Source organism: Centroberyx gerrardi, chromosome 9, assembly GCF_048128805.1.
Source record: "Centroberyx gerrardi isolate f3 chromosome 9, fCenGer3.hap1.cur.20231027, whole genome shotgun sequence".
In the NCBI taxonomy this organism is placed as follows: Eukaryota; Metazoa; Chordata; class Actinopteri; order Beryciformes; family Berycidae; genus Centroberyx; species Centroberyx gerrardi.
The window spans coordinates 11614101-11633329 of record NC_136005.1 but is presented as its reverse complement, the minus strand read 5'-3'; the positions used below and the strand labels follow the sequence as shown (position 1 = coordinate 11633329).

At 42.3% G+C, this 19229-nt stretch overlaps 2 protein-coding genes across 3 annotated transcripts; both read left to right on the top strand.

Annotated features, from left to right (window-relative positions):
* Positions 1–3872: 3872 nt before the first annotated feature.
* Positions 3873–9511, top strand: fzr1a (fizzy/cell division cycle 20 related 1a). 2 transcript variants are annotated; one of them, XM_071921787.1, is made up of 14 exons: positions 3873–4028; positions 4523–4624; positions 4798–4926; positions 5126–5189; positions 5596–5726; positions 5962–6047; positions 6177–6360; positions 6488–6553; positions 6666–6768; positions 6915–7099; positions 7376–7609; positions 8196–8300; positions 8562–8654; positions 8748–9511. In XM_071921787.1, exons 2-14 carry the CDS (start codon positions 4556–4558, stop codon positions 8787–8789), a joined length of 1491 nt encoding a protein of 496 aa, XP_071777888.1. In that variant the 5' UTR covers positions 3873–4028; positions 4523–4555; the 3' UTR covers positions 8790–9511. The 2 variants fall into 2 exon arrangements, with proteins under 2 accessions (XP_071777888.1, XP_071777889.1); XM_071921788.1 differs by having other exon boundaries at positions 4507–4624.
* Positions 9512–10114: 603 nt separating this feature from the next.
* Positions 10115–18956, top strand: haus5 (HAUS augmin-like complex, subunit 5). Its single transcript, XM_071921817.2, has 19 exons — positions 10115–10340; positions 10444–10506; positions 10725–10757; positions 11315–11339; positions 11599–11731; positions 12814–12973; positions 13100–13193; positions 13472–13563; positions 13657–13711; positions 13824–13951; positions 14252–14330; positions 14512–14666; positions 15220–15382; positions 15620–15700; positions 16309–16454; positions 16967–17063; positions 17411–17549; positions 18188–18320; positions 18609–18956. The coding sequence occupies exons 1-19, from the start codon at positions 10243–10245 to the stop codon at positions 18709–18711; spliced, it is 1977 nt and encodes a 658-aa protein (XP_071777918.2). The 5' UTR covers positions 10115–10242; the 3' UTR covers positions 18712–18956.
* The last annotated feature ends 273 nt before the right edge of the window (positions 18957–19229 follow it).

The window sequence follows — 19229 nt, the reverse complement described above, 5'->3', positions numbered from 1 at the left end:
GAGCTTTGTAGAAATTTGAAGAGCCACTCACTACTTAGCTTTCACATGTTGGTTTTTGTTTTTGGGATCCCGTCTCGCCAGTGTTCTCCCAGGGCCGAACAAACAACACACTGTGTGGATGAAAGAGAAAAAAAAAATGCTTGGGACATTTTCTCTGGCTACAAGCTATGGGAGTAGAACCAAAAAATGTTGACAGGCTGGAGGAAGAAAGTAAGAAAGGATGAAAGGAGAGAGAGGGAGAGAGAGAGAGAATGTGAGGAAGGCAGAGTGGGAGAGAGGAAAAAGAGAAACATTAAGAAAGAGATTAAGACAGAGAAAAGTGTGGGAGGGAGAGAAAGAGAGAGACAGAGAGAGTAAGAGTGGAGAGAGAGAGAGAGAAGGATGGGAGAGGGAGAGGGAGAGAGAGGAGGGGCAGAGGGTGGGATGGCTGCTCATCAGAGTTAATGATGTAGAAAATCCCCCAATTAGAGCGTTTTCCTGTGTTGCAGGATGAGTTCAGAGCGGGGTCCTCTGACAGCCCGGGGATTAACGCCTGGACCGGGCTGGGCCGAGCCGAGCCGGGCCTGAACAGACACTAACTAACTGCCGGACAGCTTGGCACAGCTCAGCCGGGGCCGGGGCCAGGGCCGGGACGGGGCTAGAGCCACAGCCAGGGGCCGGGGTAGGCATGCGTTGAGCCGGAGTGAGTGGCACAAAGAAAAGCATGGGAAAAAGAGCAGCAGATGAACAGAAAAAAAGGAAAAAAAAAAGTTTGGTGGGGAGTTCTGCTCTGCTATGCAAAATCTCCTCCATGTATTTGAATGTAAGCCAAACACGATTTGGGCTATTATATGTTTGTAAGTTACTCTCTATCTCGCCTCTAACTGCCTGAACTTCTCTAAAAACTGTTATTCCCTATAAATTTTGAACATTTGGAGAGGTCCATGCAGGAAAACCACAGGCAAAAATGTATGTGTAAGAAAGGATGACTATTGTGATTAGATCAACTGTCCATCAGTACTGAGGTTAACATTGTCTCAGCTCAGTGTTGCTGATTGACACATCAATTTTTTGCCACAGCATTACACGTGCGCTCTTCCAAAACATAACCTAATCTAATTTGGACATCTGGATTGCTGAGAAAAATCAATCTCGTCCACATGCTGCTTGTTGTCGAACAATGAATGAAAAGATTGCTTGAATGCTTGGAGTCTTCTTACAGCCGGTGGCAAGATACAGGAACACGGCAGTTAATCCTCCTGACCTGTTGCGAGGCAGAGTGAAGCTGAACATCATTCTGTCTACTCACACAGTAATGAAGAGATTGCTATTGAGACGCAGCCAATGTCTTTTCCCTCTCCCAAGGCATTCACCAGCCGGGGGGAGGAATAAACAACAACAATGAAAAATCAAATGAGTTGAACAATTCCAGCATACATGTAGAATTGTATTTTTTCTTGTGAGCTGTGAACTAAATCACTCTTCTCCTGACTTTCTCAATCTATTTTTCACCATTTATTAAACTAGGTTTTCTAACTGAGGTGAACTGAAATGATGTCACACTTCACATCACAGTTTGCTGTCTGAATTGCCAAATAGAAAGACAACTGATGGACAGAGGACAACCCCTAACTCACCACTACTGCACGGTTATTGTCTTCATTAACAACAATTAAGTTCCTTAATGACTAATTGATTAATTGTGCAATCCATTATTTCGCTCCCGCACCCCAGCAGATCTGAAAGGGCCGCGGCTGGAGTTAACAGTCTTATTGGAAAGACGCGTTCCTTGCAAAGGATAATAAGGGAAAATAGCGGAATTAATTGGGTTTGATTAAGAGAGCTTTTCAATGGGACACAGCTTTTTCGCATGACATAATTGGAGGTCAGTGAAGGGGGGAGAGGGGGGTGAGAGGGGGATTTGCTTGCTGGCGCCAGTGTTGTGTGGGTGTGAGAGAGAGAGAGAGAGAGAGAGAGAGGCAGGGAGAGAGAGAGTGGGAGAGAGAAGCTGCCTCCTTCACACTTGTAGAAAGAAATATGTTGTGTGTCTGCTGTTGTAAATTTCTATAGGTTCATTCACCAGAAAACACACAGTGAAGTTCGTGGGGGCCCTCTGTACGCTCAGTGTGTGATTATTATCACTACCCTCTGCTCCTGTCACAAGCATTAAAGGCACAGTGCTCAGTCTTTTGTTACACATGGTCATTAGCAATACATTTTAAAGTGTATGTTATTGCATAGGAAAGGGTGGTGACTGAAGAATATATTGCAGCAGTGTTTTTGGACGAGCACGTAACACGTAAACACACACACAAACACACTCAAACATTTATTATAGACGTGTACACACACACACACACACACACACAGACACACACACAGTATGAGTGTGTAATCTCGTTACAGTGCAATCTAGAATAGGGGGACACGCAAGCCTTCACTGAGTAATTCCAAAGATTCAAAAATACATCTGAAATGTCATGAACCAACCTTCACACCAGATTAGATTATCAAACATTTCATCATAAGTCTGCATTTTCCTCGTCACATCTGCGGGTTTCGTGTTCTGTGGCCTGTTTTAATGTTAATTTGACCAAATTCACAAAAGGCCTAAAACTTCTCATAAGGCCCTAAAATTCTCCTTCAATTATAAGAATTTGTCCATCAATAAAGTGTCACATTAGATCTGAAAACTGCTTTTCACAATGCACACCATGATGCATGAATATTTAGTTTTGATATAGGCAAATGCATTCATGGTCTTTTGTTTTTCCTCTGATCGATACTATTCTACAGCAGGTGTTCTCAAAGCCAATAAGGAGTAGGTCTGCGACCCATTTCAGGCCCCAACCCATAGTTATTAGAAACACTCCGTTTATCCTGTGGTTAAATTGAAAGTTGAGTTTACACTGAAGTATAGCATGACAGAAAAGACTATGTGATCATGACTGTCAGACTGCAGGCAAGGTGGAGGGGGCAACACGAGATCTGTGATATGGGAGAAGAATGGGTAAAATAAGTACATTTAGAAATAAGTACCATTGTTTCCACCACCATTGTTTCAAGACAGTTGGTGGTGTTCAAAAAGGTGCTGGACCTATTTACCTCTGCCCTGGCTGGGTCTGGAAAATAGAGCTATTACGCCATCTGTGTTTGGCACTTGGCAATGACAAGGAGAACTCACCTATATTGATTAAACTTATAGAGCACCTTTCAAAATAAAGTTACAAAGTGCTTTTTATCCTTTATCAAGGATAAAAAAGGAAACCGATAAAAACAACAAAGTGCTATACAAGGACTAAAATAAAACAACAGAAAATAAAGTTACATGATAGTTTTACAATTTAGGCCAGAATACAGAGAGTTTGTTGAGAAGTGATAAAGGCATGAATAACTTTCTCCAGGTCAGTAGAGGAAAGAAAAGATCTAATTTTAGAGATATTTCTTAACTGATGAAAACAAGATTGAACAACTGTTTGGGCTTGCTTCTCAAAATTTAGAGCAGAATCAAAAATGAGGCAGTTTGATATTGGCTATTAAGCCACCAAGGGGCCAAAAAATGACAACCTCAGATTTGTCTCTCCATGTTGTTACTTTTAGTCCCAGGATACAAAACTTTGGTTTACTGGTATGTTCACAGCTCTGCTTATTGCAATTTTCAGCTAAAAGGTTGATTATAATCCTAACCCTAACATTAACTTCCGTGGAAACTTAATGCCTAAAAAAATTATAACCCATTTCGAAGATATAGCTAGCCATTTTGACTTGGAAGTAGTTTGGCCCGTAATGAAAATCCCAGTTCCCCTTGACAACAAATGTGGCATTTCCGTGTTTTGATTTGAGAGCTGTACGTCATCGGGGTTCCAAAAAATCCCACAATGCAATGTAATTTTTGTCTAACCTAAGCCTGAGTTATATTACCTCAAAGAGAGAGTGGGTAACTTCAACATATCGCTAGTTTTCACCTGGTACCTCCGACAAGTATTGTTCCTGATATTTTAAAGTGTCTGGCGTTTGGGAGGTGATATACAGGGACGGGTTTGTTTGTGGTATGTAGGCTGTCGTTAGCAAATACGATTAGCTATTAGCTTAGTTAGCTCGTTACTAACATTATCATTAGCTAGCTTTCCTTCAGGGCAAGGATCAGTCACAGGACTAACTTGAATGGCGAAAGCCATTAGTTACATCTTGTGCCATTTCCCAGTCCTTGTTTTTGTAACTTAAATATATAAAGTGTCACTTTCTGCGTTGAGCTAAATGTTGGGCATGTCATAACTAATACTTTGTTCTTCTTACGCGCCTGCCAGTTAGTTTACACCAACTGTACATGAGTTTATTTAAGATTACACATTACACATTCAATACTGTGTAACTTATGTTGTTTACCAATGTTTTAAGTTACCACAAACTGTAGCAATGTTGACCAAAAATAGAAACCAGAATAATAACAAAAATATATGTCGGTATGCCAAACAACAAAACTTTGGGTGAATTGTTTTGAATCCTTGTCATTCTCGTGTTGACTAGCTTTCCATCTTCCCAGCCTGTGGCTGTGGTATCAAGATACCAACCTAGGATGGATCCAGAGTATGAACGCCGCCTCCTCAGACAGATCAACATTCAGAATGACAACTCCAGTCCTGTTGTGAGTCCTTGTTTTATACTCATCTCCATTGTTAGCTGCTTTTATTATTATCCTAAAGAAGAAAAATGTTGTACATCAAGCCCAATCATCTATTAATTGATTTAAAAAGTGACTGGTGCATAAACACATACACACTCAAGATAAACATATCTCACACCTTTTTGATTGTGCAGAAACTGACTGAGATTGTGCGAGGCTTGACACCTACCGGTTCCCCGCTGTCCTCCCCCAGTAAGCATGGAGACCGATTCATCCCAAGCAGAGCAGGGGCCAACTGGAATATCAACTTCCACAGGATCAATGTATGAACCGTATTGTGGGTGAATTACTTGAGGCGTGTGTCTGTGCTTGCGTGAGAGAGAAGCAGTATGTGTGTTTGGCAGCTCAAAATGTTGCAATGTATGTGGGTGTTTAAGTTGATTACAGTGTGAAAATTTTGTCTGAGAAATTTTTGTGTACAAGTTTCACACCAATAACAATATCTTTGTGATTTCCAAACAGGAAAATGAGAAGTCGCCAAGTCAGAATAGAAAAACAAAGGATGCCTCTTCTGATAATAGCAAAGGTGAATAACAGTTTTGCAACCAGACGGTCATGACGGACACCTGCAACAATGGAAATATTATGCTTCAAATATGCCTCTTCCTCTGTTACTTGTTCATACAGCTCAATGGGCAGAATATCAAAGCACACTCCATGGTTGAAAACTGCTACAGACCTATCAACCAAGTATAATGCTAAATTGTACGCACTATTTGTGGAGTGTGCAGACAAAAGTATAGCTTTTTGCCAAGGGAAGGGAGAGGGGGTCCTAGGGTTCATACCCACCCCAGGCTTTGATGGGACCATACGGTTATTTTGGACATTGTATTGTTTGCTTATGCACATTGCCCCCGTGGGATTGTATTTATATTATTTTCCTATGTGTACGTCTTATTAATCAAATTATATTATTATTCCTGTGTGTGTAGTGGATGGGCTGGCCTACTCTGCGTTGCTGAAGAATGAGCTGCTGGGAGCGGGCATCGAGAAGGTCCAGGACCCCCAGACAGAGGACAGGCGTCTGCAGCCCTCCACGCCTGAAAAGAGGAGTCTTTTCACTGTAGGCACATTTCATCACATACTCCTTATACACTGCACTCTCTAGCTACTAACATATCAGACACAAATATACAGTCAGACTCCTCAGTATGGGTGAAAAAAATCAAGGAGTAGAATGCTGCTATTATATAAGGGTTGCTTTACACCCGATGAATAAAAATTTTTCTTCTGTGGGTTTTGTGTTTATTTTAATGAAGCTCGTCACGTGTTGATTTCTACCTGTGTGTTCTTTGCAGTACTCTCTCAGTGCCAAGAGGTCCTCACCACCAGACGATGGCAACAGCATCTCTCCCTACTCTCTATCACCTGTCAGCAGCAAAAGGTAAAAGCTAATTTTGTTTAAATTGTGTTTTAAACCTCCTATTGTTTTTGACACTAAACAATCAAATTGTGTGATTAAATGTACATTTTGGCATCAAGGTTTCATAATGTCTGACCTTTCCTGTTGTAGTCAGAAGTTGCTGCGCTCCCCTCGGAAGCCAACCCGCAAGATCTCCAAGATCCCCTTTAAGGTCCTGGACGCTCCAGAGCTGCAGGATGACTTTTACCTCAATTTGGTGGACTGGTCCTCCCTCAATGTGCTCAGTGTCGGCCTGGGCACGTGCGTTTACCTCTGGAGTGCCTGCACCAGCCAGGTACAGACAGATGGATAAGTATGAAATGAGGGAGCATGATTTTCCAATTGTATGATATGTATACTTATTGGAGGCAGTACTTTGCTGTCCCTCAGGGAATCACTTGCTAACCTTTTCTTTTCCCCAGGTAACAAGACTGTGTGATTTATCAGTGGAGGGAGACTCGGTCACATCAGTTGGCTGGTCAGAAAGGGTGAGTATAGACTCTGTGTCATAGGTAACTTCCCAACCACTGCCCTTATGAAACTTCCATAGTGGAGTTTGGGTTCAGTTTTTGTTAGTGAGAGGATTCTGCTTGACTTTAGGGTAACCTGGTGGCAGTGGGGACTCACAAAGGCTACGTACAGATCTGGGACGCTGGTGCTGGGAAGAAACTTTTTGCCCTGGAAGGCCACACAGCCAGAGTCGGTGAGAAAGTTTGCAGTGCTAAAACATTGTACATGGATTATAAAGCGATTTTAAAGGAATGCTCAAGTCACAATAAGATGACAAGACACAATGAAAAGAAAGGAACGAGAAACAGTCAGTCAGCATTACTCTGTGTCTGTCCGCAGGGGCACTAGCGTGGAATGCAGACCAGCTGTCTTCGGGCAGCCGAGACCGTATGATTCTTCAGAGAGATGTGCGGACGCCTCCGCTCCAGTCAGAGAGACGGCTGCAGGGACACAGGCAGGAAGTGTGCGGCCTGAAGTGGAGCACTGACCATCAGCTGCTTGCCTCTGGAGGCAATGACAACAAGGTAGAGTTATTTTAGTTTAATCTGCCACTTATTGTATTTACTCATTGTATTCAGTGATGAGGAAGATAGCAGCACAAAGAGTTGTCACAAAACTCCCAATTCAGTCAAAATGTTAACTTGCATGCATGGAGATATATTCATTTACCCTTAGCACAGAGAGCAATGGCATGTCATTCATTATGGTTAATACAAAAAGCTTTTTAGTTGCACACAAAGTGCATCTACATCTCTGTCTGGGATCTGACATTTCTCTGCCGGTATTATCTGCCATCTCAGCTCCTGGTTTGGAACCACTCCTCGCTGAGCCCAGTGCAAACCTACATGGACCACCTGGCTGCAGTGAAGGCCATCGCCTGGTCCCCCCACCAGCACGGCCTGCTGGCCTCTGGGGGCGGCACCGCCGACCGCTGCATTCGTTTCTGGAACACCCTGACCTCGCAGCCGCTGCAGTGTATGGACACAGGCTCACAGGTCTGCAACTTGGCCTGGTCCAAGCATGCTAATGAGCTGGTAAGTGACTCGACATAGACAGTGTGCACAGTGATGTGCTGGCTGTGGCCAATAAAGTTACAAAGATGGTGATGTTTGTTATTGTGATAACGCTTACATTGAGGATAAGGTGATAATGTTACAGGTGCGATATCTTGTATTTACAAACATCAATATAGCGTTGTCAAATTAATTGTAATACCTTGGCATAATTACCATAAACAGATGAGACCATAGTCGATAGATTGGTAGCCTCTGTCTCACGCCAGTGTTGTTAGTGCTAGTGTTTCTCAAAATTAAGACATTTTCCATAAACCCCATCACATCGTGTTGCAAAGAGGATATTGCGTCTTCAGTCTGAGGTTTTTTTTCCTTTCACTTCACTGAACAGGATAAACATGTTGGAAGTGATTTTTTTTCTCATAGGCCTTTCACATGTTCCACCACCTGCCATTGCGAAAAACTGAATGTTTTAGCTCCCTCTTCCCGTTTTGTGCAGGTGGTGGCACACTGTAAAACGCAATGTAGCGGCCAGTAGAACTGCCAGTATACCTTTTAATTATAATACTGATGATGCCAAAGACACTAAGACAGTCTCCTTTTCCAGGTGAGCACCCATGGCTACTCTCAGAACCAGATCTTGGTGTGGAAGTATCCAGCCCTCACTCAAGTGGCCAAGCTCACAGGACACTCGTACAGAGTCCTCTACTTGGTCAGTGAGTGTGTGTGTGTGTGTGTGTGTGTGTGTGTGTGTGTGTGTGTGTGTGTGTGTCTGTCTGTGCTTTTGTTTGAAGGGAATGTCTGTATGCACGGTTGTGGGCATGTGCTAGTATATTCTGCCTTTGTGCAGAATGTAATTTTTGGTGCATGTCATGTTATGCTAAAGCCTGTCATCCTTGATTTTTATAGCCTCAGTGTTCCATAACAATTTTCAGGCCTCATAAGTCACATCTATTTTTCTTTTTTTATTTAGGCTATGTCCCCTGACGGTGAGGCGATCGTCACAGGGGCTGGAGACGAGACCCTGCGCTTCTGGAACGTGTTCAGTAAAACACGGTCAACAAAGGTGAGAAAGCTCTTGGTTTAGGAACAGTAGTCAGCAAAAACCCTCAATATGTGCAAAATAATTAACCAAGCTTCTAAATTTTTTTTGTTTCAGGAATCTGTATCAGTTTTAAATCTCTTTACCAGGATACGGTAACTTTGAGCAAATATAAGACTCTAGCGATGGACACTATTGACTGAGTTGGTCCCAGCGACTGGACGGCTCAGTCATCAAAATGGTGCTAAAGACTTACAATCTAAGACCTCTCCTGATATTTTACACCCAGAGGAAGTGGCAGTGAGAACAGCAACTCAGCAAGTTTACTTTTTCATGCTAACAACTTTGGGGAATTCTTTTTGACTTGTGTGCCCTCATTATGAATGTATTTTATTTTCTACATTTATTTTCAAATGTATGTGTGGGTTGATTTCCATTTGTATTTTTCATTTTTGTATTCACTATAAAGAAGAAATCGTAAGCCTTACTTAAAATATATTGTTATACCATTTTCATAATTGTGGATTTTGAAATGCGGAGCGAGCATTTTAGTTTTTGTTATACTCAGGTCTAAGTTATTTGTAATATGATAAAACAGGGAGAGAATGAATATAACTGTCAATTATCATGGACTTCATTCTACAAATTCTAAAAAAAAAATGCTATTACATACCATGATTTACTTAAATAGAATCACTTAAGGCCTCTGCAGTATGTGCAGCATGTTTACTGTAACCATTGCAAGACTACACTGAGTGTAGGTCGGCTGAAATGATGCAATATATCATGCTCCTGCGGACAGACATAGAGTCTAATGCTGTGCATATAGACATCTACTACATGGTTGATTCTATGTAGTAAACGAGTTAATAAAAGGTGTTGGAACTAAAGAACCGGTGTTTGGTCGGCTGATTTATGTGACCTGTTTTATTCTAAGTTTGAAGGAATTCATCATGCTGCTCTCTGGATTCAAAGCTTGACCTCACTGGGAATTTATGACTTAAGACATATATTCAATTATCATAGAAAACTATGTATTTATTATTACTACTTGCAGACTACTGAAGACAAACATTTGTTTTTCTGTGACGAGCTTTGTTGGTGGTTACAGTTTTAACCTTAGCGATTTGGACGGACTGCTCTGATAAAGTTTATGCAGTTACCTATGAGAAATTATTTTCTGTTTGTCAATGGGAAAAAGAAATGTGATTTCCCCAGTAATGATGAACGCAACCAGCAGGGGCGCTAGTTGCCTTTCCCTTTGCTGCGGAGTAGATGAGCGGAAATACCTGACCGGACCGGACATGGCGGGGAGCGGGAAGCTGGAAGTTTGAGTGAAGATTCATAACAACAAGTGTTATTGTAGCTTCAGCAGACAGTTGGCCAAATTTGGTCACTGTTATTAAGTCAAACTGCGTGAAACGTAAACCACAGAGACATATCTCCCCTAAAAGCAACAAGTAAGTCCAAAGTTAATTCGACACAGTCAGCAATACCAGTGAACTAACTTACTAAGTTAACTAACTTAGTTGACAAGTAATTAGCTAACGTTAGCTCGCTACAAGCTAACTACATTTGTTGTTGTTCCCTTTGCTGCCGTCGGTTGGTCAGAATGGCGGACGGGAACCTTGTGCGAGAGCTGAAGCGGTGGGCGACAGAGGAGTTCAGTCTCCCTCCACAGAGTCTGCCCAATGACAGCTATTTCAAAACGTGGGTATCATATTGCCTTGACTTTCCCTATCGCAGTCAACATCTCCACTCCTCACAAATGATGCTTATTCTACAACGTCAGTGCTTGCTATTTACTTTACAGGCTGTGCGTTGGGGCAGGGACGTCAATATGGAAATATGTCATCCAACACGTTTATCAACAGAGGTTAGTCTCACACTGCCTGGTCTTAATCAGATTCATTCTAATGAAAGAGTTTAATTAGTCACTTTTTGGAGGTCGGTACATACATCATGTACATTGTTTTAGGCCTAGAGTTGGTAAATTACTCTTAAGTAAACTCCAGTCTCTCTCTGCACACTTTTAAATTTAAAGAAGGGAAGATGATGCATTGTCTGTCCTTGACTGTGTGTCTGTTCTTGCAGGAATGTCAGGATCATGCGTGGCAATCTTCAATGGTATCCTTTGTGGCTCTTTGAAATTCTTGTCTGCGTTTGGATCACAAAGCCACTGACATTTTCCTCCCTAGTTATGATGTTGACTTCATAGCAGCAGCACTGCCAGTGATAAAATATTGAAAGTGTGTAACAGGCAATGTTAACAGTAAGAGTTGAATTGAACTGGCAATTTAACTTTCCATTTACATTTTAGGCATTTAGCTGTTGTTATCCAGAGTAACTTTCAATGAGCGATCAGGCAGGAGGGTGTCGGTGTCGGTGTCCTGCTCTTTGACACGACGTTCAGTTGTTGATGGACACGCTGGCTGTAGTGGGATTTGAATCTTTGACCTTCTGACTGGATAGTCTCTGTCACCACTTGGCCACCCTGCTGCTCCTGCCATTGTATGCCAAGGGTGGCACATGTATGTGCTTTCTTGGCATACTTGCTGTTTTGTATGTAATTTGTTTGCCCATATTGGCTTAATGTCTGATTCATATTGAATTTCCTCGACCACCACGACTACTGTCTCTTTTAGCATTTCAATAATAATTTCCTTGACATTATGATCTTCAAGGTACAACGTGCTTCAAGACAAAGAGGTACAACTTATTTTCCTACCCAATTATTTCTTTCCACATCATAATTAGAAGCTGAGTGTATTAATTTGCCCAGTCTCAGGCTTGCCATTTAACACAGGATCAACCTGCTTAATGTTCTACAGCAGATTCATAAACCTGCATTTGAATGTATGGAGTGATCTTGAGTGATCACACCTATGCTACACAATGTGAAATTTCTATTTATAGCCAATAACATAATGATCTGTGCTTCTGTCTCTCTGTGTCTGTACATGCTCAGTTGAAGCAGGCTGAGAGCCAGAGTGAGGCTGCAAAGCGGAGAGAGCTTCAGGAGAAAATAGAGCAGCTGAGAGCTGAGATCAGTCATCTGGACTCTCAGATCAGTGGAACAGAGGAACAGTTGGCCACAGAAGGTTAGTCCATCAGTTTATTCACCATCAGTTTAAAAAAAACAACAACCCCATTTCTGAGCATTTCTGTAGGGAAACATGGGTCACTGATATCCAAAGTAATGTTTTTCCATGGGTGTATGAACATATCCACTATAATAGAAAGTAAACAGAAAGTACCATCTAATGAATCAGACTTGTTGAGATGGTGCACTGTGATGGAGTAAAGGAGACTTGGGGAGACAGATGGGTCTCCCACCAACAGGATGCTGCCTGAGTTGCTGTGTTATCACATGGGAGGGAGCGGAGAAGGCCAGTCAACTGTTGGTAGAGGGGGCTGGATGGCTTGAAATACAATGATCAAATTCCCTTGGTTAGCTCATTCTTGGCTAATAAAGAAAAAATGAAGAGAAACAAAACATGGAAATGTGTCTAGACGCAATCTAAAACATTATGTCTGAAGCAACAGGCTTGTGTTGATGAAATTGTCTTCATCTGATTCTCTACCTGCATTGTGGAAATGTGTTTTTGAATCCAAATGTGCACTGAAGCATAGTGTATTGTTATGAGTGTACGATGTAGCAAACAGTCACACATGTTAACGTACAGCACAATGCTGCTCTGCCCGTCACAAGTAAAGCCGAGTGCAACAACACTGGTCGTGATTGGCTGTGAGACGAGTGACAATAAAAGGGATTTCTCTGCTGCTAGATTTATTTAACTGAACATAAAAGTATCAAAACTTGGCACTGAAGGTTCTAATATTTTGTACACACCTAAAAAGCAATGCTCAGTGCCAGCTGTACTGAAGCTTCCATCGCTAGAGTTTTGAACAGGATCAACTGCACTGGCCAAATTTCAGAGGGACATTTTATATTTAAGTGGGTGTTTGGCACAATGGCGCGGCCTAGACCAAACCCTGGTTACTTAAGGATTGGCAGCGGAGCATGTCTATTGTGAACTATGTTTATTTTTAAACATATTTGTCTTATGCATTGTGTGTTTGATGTAACCTCCTCTCCAGCTCATTGCTGCTGTTTGCTGTGCTTCCATACTTCTACAATATTTTAAACTATCCAGTGTTTTCTACCGTCACTGTTGAACAGAGCAGTCCATCAGCCGAACCCGGGCCCTGGTGGAGGAGAGCCAGCGCAGGGAGCTGCTGCTACAGGCCTTCAGGCAGCGCTGCGTCACGGGCCGCAAGGTGCTGTCTGATGACACGCACAAGATCAGTGAGCACTGCCAGGATCTGGAACAATTAGCCAAGTAAGGCAGAGAAATAGAGCGTACACACACACACACACACACACACACACACACACACTCACACACACACTAACCACATAGCAGTTAAAATCTGAAAAATAACAAGTACTGTGCTGTGTATTGCAGGAAGGCAGAGATTGAAGTGTTGTTTGACAATAAGCCGTCCAGCAGCTGTGGTGACCACCTGAGCTCCAACGCCGCAGCAGAGGCACAGGTCCTGGTAAGAGCTGCCAAATCCACCATGGTCTGAGTAGAGTTAGGACTGGACTTTAGCATTTAGCATGTCAGAAGAATAACGATGAGAGCTGATGAGTTTTTTCACCCCATGACTATAATGGCCAAGGTAACCTGTCAGTCATAGAGGAGTCAGTCAGAGATCAGCACTTATTCACAGAAATCTGTGTAATACAGGCCAAGATGACTGTAACACATTAAGTTAAACAGCTGCTGGTTCAAGCAAATCATCCTATTTCTTGTGTTGTACGTTTCTCCCATCAGCGTGAAGTGAGAGAGCTGTGTGATGAGAGGGTCCTCTTCTTCCAGTCTTTACAAGAGAGTGAACTGAAGACAGCGCCCTCTGCAGCCACACAGTAAGGACTACAGTACATACTGTACTTGTTTTTCTGAATTGTCAACTTCATCTTACTTGAATTCACCACCATTTCTCTCTCTTTCTCTGTCAGTATGACCCGTGAACAGAGGGCTGCAGTGTTTCAGTATTGGTTAAGTGCTGTGGAGGTTGGTAGAATTTGATTGGCTTTTACCATGACACTATATATTTTTCTATTAGCTTCTATGTCCTCCTTGATTTTCACACGACATTAATATGTTGCTGCTGTCATGTCATCAGGACCTGTTGAGTAGCTATCCTCCAAACCAAATCCTCTCAGCGTTGCAATATTTAGCTTCCAGACAACAGAGGGAACTAGAGGAGAAGCTAGCCTCTTTGGATGTGACGCGGGATGTGACAGCTCTGCGGTATGACAAAAAATTATTATATCCCTCTTTTTTTCCTCAAAGACTCTTAACCATACAGGTTTTCGAGACCTGAATAAACAAGACTTCAAATCCTACAGAAATGATGTAACAACTAAGGATTTGCCAAACATTTGGATACAGATCATGTGTGCAACTCAGTCTTTTTGGACACACCATTTCTAATGGTTATATGGCTGTATTCCCTTTATATTTCCTGCTTGCTTGTCTTATCCTGGCCTCATCTCTGATAGATCCAGAAGTTTCAAACCGTAGAGTATTTATCTGACATGTTTATTGCAGGTTCCGCTATGAAAGCAATCACCTTCTGGACATCTCAAGAGAAGAGGATGAGTTGCCGCCTGTTAAGAACCTACTACAGGTGCACGCGCACACACACACACACACACACACACACTGTAATACAGGCCAATACAAGCAGCAAACATTCCAGAAGTGTGTAATTACTCATTTAAAGAAGAAAACATTACGTTCATGCGTTCCATAACATTTGTGAGTGATACAGTGTATTTGTGGACTTGTGTGTGTCTGTGTTGTTCCAGTCTGCGTGGGAGGAGGTGGAGCAGAGTTTGGTGGAGTTGGCCCAGACCCGTTCCAGGGTCCAGCAGCTCCGAAACCAGCTGCAGACCCACAAGGAGGAGGCTGAGCAGGAGATGTCTGTCCTGGGGGATGAGCTTCACACTGATGCCCTGGCACTGTAAGTCCAGTCTGGTTGCTGGACTTTCTTAATTAACTGTAGGGTTTATTGATGTCGTTCCCACAAGTCATGGAATTTCTGGAATATCGTGGAATTTTAAGAGGTGTATTCTGGAATTTGATAAATTCTCTGAAGCAGTGTTTTTCCTATATTAACAGTGGTGGGCCACCATAACAAAATTAATTGCTATCACTGCTACAAGAGCTTCAGACACATATATACATACATATAATTTAGCCCAGAAATATTATTTTGGTCATGGAAAGTCAGGAAAAAGTCACAGAATTCTGAATCTGAATCAGAGTAGGAACCCTGCATTGTCTAGCATTTTTATTGACTAAAGATTTGGCATTTAATTTATGTATTATAAAAATGTTGGACGCCTTTGATCCTCTGTATTCGCTAGCTATTCTTTATTTGTGTTTGCAACAAATTTGATGGTCAAGTCCTGCTAGATAGAGACTGATTAAGTCTGAGCAAAGGAAATCCTTTTTTTCTTTTAAAGAGTTTACTGTCTGCTTTGTGTTTCTCACACCCTCTGTATTGATCTCAGGTCAGTGCTAGAGGTGGAGCTCCAGTGTGTGATGCAGGCAGCAGCAAGGGACCATATTAGAGAACAGTGTCTCCAACTTGACCAACACGCCAGAAGCAGACAGGAGGCACTCAGGAACCTCCGCAGCCAGTGGCAGAGCATCCTGGACTTCAGACAACTTGTGGTGAGAGTGGATGGACAATATGGAACCTCTCATAACCTCTCATAACCTTTCACCAATATCCCTCTTGGATAAAGCATTTTCTAACTTTTAAGAAATTTATTAGAATTTATTTGTACACACTATCCACTTGGTGCTGTCCTCAAACCACCTCGAGGCTTTAAACCCTCAGGCACTTGAGGTGCAGAGCTGCAAGATATATAAATAAACATATGTTGTTTTGCTGTTGTGTCTCCCCAGGCTCTCAGACAGGAGCAGATCAGGGGTCTGATTAAGGGGAACTCCACGGCCAAGACAGAGCTGATCCATCTGCACAGAGAGGTGTGGATGTCCTCCATCAGTCTATGACATTGTAGTAGGGGGGTAATTTCTAAGGGATGGATAGATGCACGGGAGCTGTGTATCGTGGCATTCATGCTTCTTGTTCTTCTCATGGCGATTGCACGCCATACTTTGTGGCGCTGCAGGAAAATTCAGCTCGCCACATCTCCCAACAAGAAACAAATAACCCCAGTGTAATCGGCCAGTAATTCTGGTTCCTCTTTGTTCAGCCAATCCTGGGCGGAGGCGCTGTAGCACCATTCACATTGTCTCAGATTTCAGGTGGTGCACGACTCTAAGACGCCTAGTTGTTGTGGCCGCAATTACAACATTTTGACCGTGTGTACTCCGTCGCATCCATTTCCATGTGAAGCAGGAACCACTTTGAGTATTGATCTTGATTGGGTAAAGGGGCAGGTCGTCTTAGCCTTCCGCTTAAGAAACAACTTCACCAGTAAACACACTGCAGACTTGCTGACATCATTGTGAAATTATATATATATATATATTTTTTTTTAACATTAGTTGAATACCTTGTGCCACAATGAAGCAAACCTCTGAACATCTCTTCACAGTTCCTATCCCTCTGTCCCTCTGTCTGTTTTCAGTTAGAGGTGTTTGTCCAAGGCAAGCTGGTGCCACAGTTTGGCGAGGTCGTCACTGCAGCCAACAGTCTGCGGAACTCTATTTCCCAGGAGGCCAGACAGTTTGGAACGGTTTCACTCCTTGCTCTGGACCGCAGGACCGTTGAAGGGTAAGAGACAGTTCTCTACTTCTGGTACTTCTGTTTGTTGAACTGATGAACTCAGGTCAGGTCAGTACTTAACCAAGAAATGCATTTCACACAGTATTCACACAGTTTGGAACAGGGTCTGAAATTAACACCTGCCAAGTGCCAAATGCCAGTAACATGCGTCTTTGGCGGATAAATCAACAAGGGTCACCCATCACACAGGCCGGTAACTTTTTTTTTAGACAATAATGTTTGAATACATATTAAGTTCTGTTGCACTTCAGGATGAATTGCAAACTTGATCCATTGTGTAAGTGAGTGAGCAAGTTTTAAATTAAAACACAGTAACTGATTCTATACATGAAATAACACTGAAAATGGATAGGGTGACATATTTCAATGAAAAATGTGGACTTAACCACTTGACTCTCTGTGCACCATGAGAAAAAAATGCATTTTTAACCATACTCTTAATGAAATGTTGGTTGTTGTTGAACAGAAATGGAAAAGTTCAATTGTTTCTATTGTTTCAGAACGCAGAGAATCCCTGCATCATGGTTGTCAATCCATCGCTTGCAGTCCCCGTCCTTCCGCAGCTTGTGTCAGAGCCTGGCATTCCCACTGTACAGAGTGAGTCTCGGCATATCATACATTCATCTGTTAAACCCCCCAAAAAACTGAGATCTCCTTTAACAGCTGTTCTTTCTTCTTGGTAACAACTGAAGTAAAAAAATAATGTCCATGAAAAGCAATTCACTGCACAGAAGTACAAGACCAACAGTCCTGCATTTCTAGGGTGCTGTGAATTTGCTTTTCATGGATATCTGATAAATCTGTTAATCTTCTAGTTTCACAAACCCTTTCACGGTGTAAATTTTGCTGCCCGACAAGCTGAATTTCATTTCATAGAATTTCTTCTCCATTGCCTCTTTCTCTCACGTTGACACTCTAATTTTTCCCTCTGCCTACCCCTTCAGGCTCCAGAGGAGTTGTGTTCCCAGGCGCGCTCCCAACACCTTGAGTTGCGTTTTCTCCGTCAGTTGCTGCAGCTCCACTCCGCTGCTCTGCAGAAAATACAGACACAAGCAGAGTTGCTGCATGCACCTGATCAAAAAGGTAAGGGGTGAAGCTTTATCATTCTCAAAAGGGCCAGCAACAAGTGCTACATTTGGCATAGTTTGTACGCATATGCATAATAAAGGACTTGCATTGCATATATTACCTGTGCAAACATAAGCACGTTTTTAAGATTGTACCAACATCAAATACCCACAGGTAAAACAGGTAGTACACGCACAGATTGTGAGGACAAAGTGACTAATCTCAATTTCACCAATTTATTTTGGCCATGTCAACAAACATGCTAACGTTTTGGCCTAGTGGCATTCTTAAGAGCATGGAAGAAAATGGAGGTCATACCTTTTGTATACAGGCGTTGGCAGGTGATTGGCTTACAGGGTCATATAGTAATTCATTCAACAAGGTCCCATAAACATCGTCCTTTCTAACAACATGACAATGACTAAAACAGGTGAAATGGCACACAACTTAACGACTCTTACTGAGGTTACAGTCTGTGTTCTACGATACAGTTCTTGTTGCCATAAACTTGTTCAGGGAAAGCATTTCAAGCTAAAATCATCATTTAGTCCAGCAGGTGTCATTGTGTTTTTGTGTGTTTTTTAAGATTGTAATCAGTCTTAGTAACAGCAAACCTACCATCTCTCTCTGTCCCTCGTCACTGTGCTTCTTAGCCTTGCTGTCCAGAGTCGTGGAGGAGGATCAGAAGCTGCTGAAGTCTCTGGTACCGAGGGCCAGAGATCTCACCCAGCACTGCACTCAGGGCCTTTCCTACGGGAGCCAAGTCAAAACCGCCATCTCTTACTGGTGAGTCAAACTTTTTCTGAAACAGATGACCTACCGCAAACTGGTGGATACAACGCAAAATACATTAGCATCATTGTAATATGTCTAGCCTCCTTTCAGTATTTAGGGTTGATTAACAGTAAACTTGGGCATAAACCTTTGCTGTATTGATTACTTCACTCAAGAGTTGATTTTGTTTTTCTTAACATTATAACGTGTATTATTTTCAATTTATACTTTTAGTTAGCAGTAAGTGTTGGTCTTCCTGGTTAATCTTTTCCTGTTTTGTGTGTGTGTGCATACTTGTAGGTGGGATCAACCAGCCCAGCATGCCTTAGCTGAGATCAGTAAAGGAGGACTGACTCTTCAACAGTGGTTACAAAGGTGGAAACTAGCTGCCAAGACCTCCTAGTGAATACCACACACAGCAACTCGAAACGAGGTCCCCTGAAAGTGTCCAAGCTATGAGGGAGATCACTCAGCATCTTTCAGTGGAAGAATAACCAGACTGCAGTAGCTAAAAATGCACAATTACGCCGCATAAGAGTAATGGTTAACTGAATTGGTCTTTCATAGTTTTCTGTTCTAAGCTTTTAATTCACATGGTTGCTCCTTTTGATGTGTAAGACGGTCATCAATAAATAATTTTACATCCAATTATCTGTGGTTCACTTCCTTGAAATGCACTCAGCAATGCAGTGTAAAGTTAGGGTTGCCTTTTTAGTTCTATCTTGTACATGCTGAATCCGTGCTGCATTTTCTTCTGGTACTGCTTTGTGTGTGAGAGTGTGGAAATCCATCATTATCCCAGTATCCTTTTATCTCACTGTGGTTGCTCACTAAGTTCATCGTGTTCTTGTGGATTTAGCTAAGTTTGTAGCTATCGTTTCGCACGGAGTAACATTGTTTCTTTGTAGCATTGAAGGGGGT

Coding starts and splice junctions, on each gene's coding strand:
- fzr1a (XM_071921787.1), top strand. CDS start 4,556: ATGGATCCAGAGTATGAACGCCGCCTCCTCAGACAGATCAACATTCAG. Junction 5,190..5,595: donor CTCTTCTGATAATAGCAAAG/GTGAATAACAGT, acceptor CTGTGTGTGTAG/TGGATGGGCTGGCCTACTCT. Junction 7,610..8,195: donor CCAAGCATGCTAATGAGCTG/GTAAGTGACTCG, acceptor CTCCTTTTCCAG/GTGAGCACCCATGGCTACTC.
- haus5 (XM_071921817.2), top strand. CDS start 10,243: ATGGCGGACGGGAACCTTGTGCGAGAGCTGAAGCGGTGGGCGACAGAG. Junction 10,758..11,314: donor ATGCGTGGCAATCTTCAATG/GTATCCTTTGTG, acceptor ATGATCTTCAAG/GTACAACGTGCTTCAAGACA. Junction 15,383..15,619: donor TGGACTTCAGACAACTTGTG/GTGAGAGTGGAT, acceptor GTGTCTCCCCAG/GCTCTCAGACAGGAGCAGAT.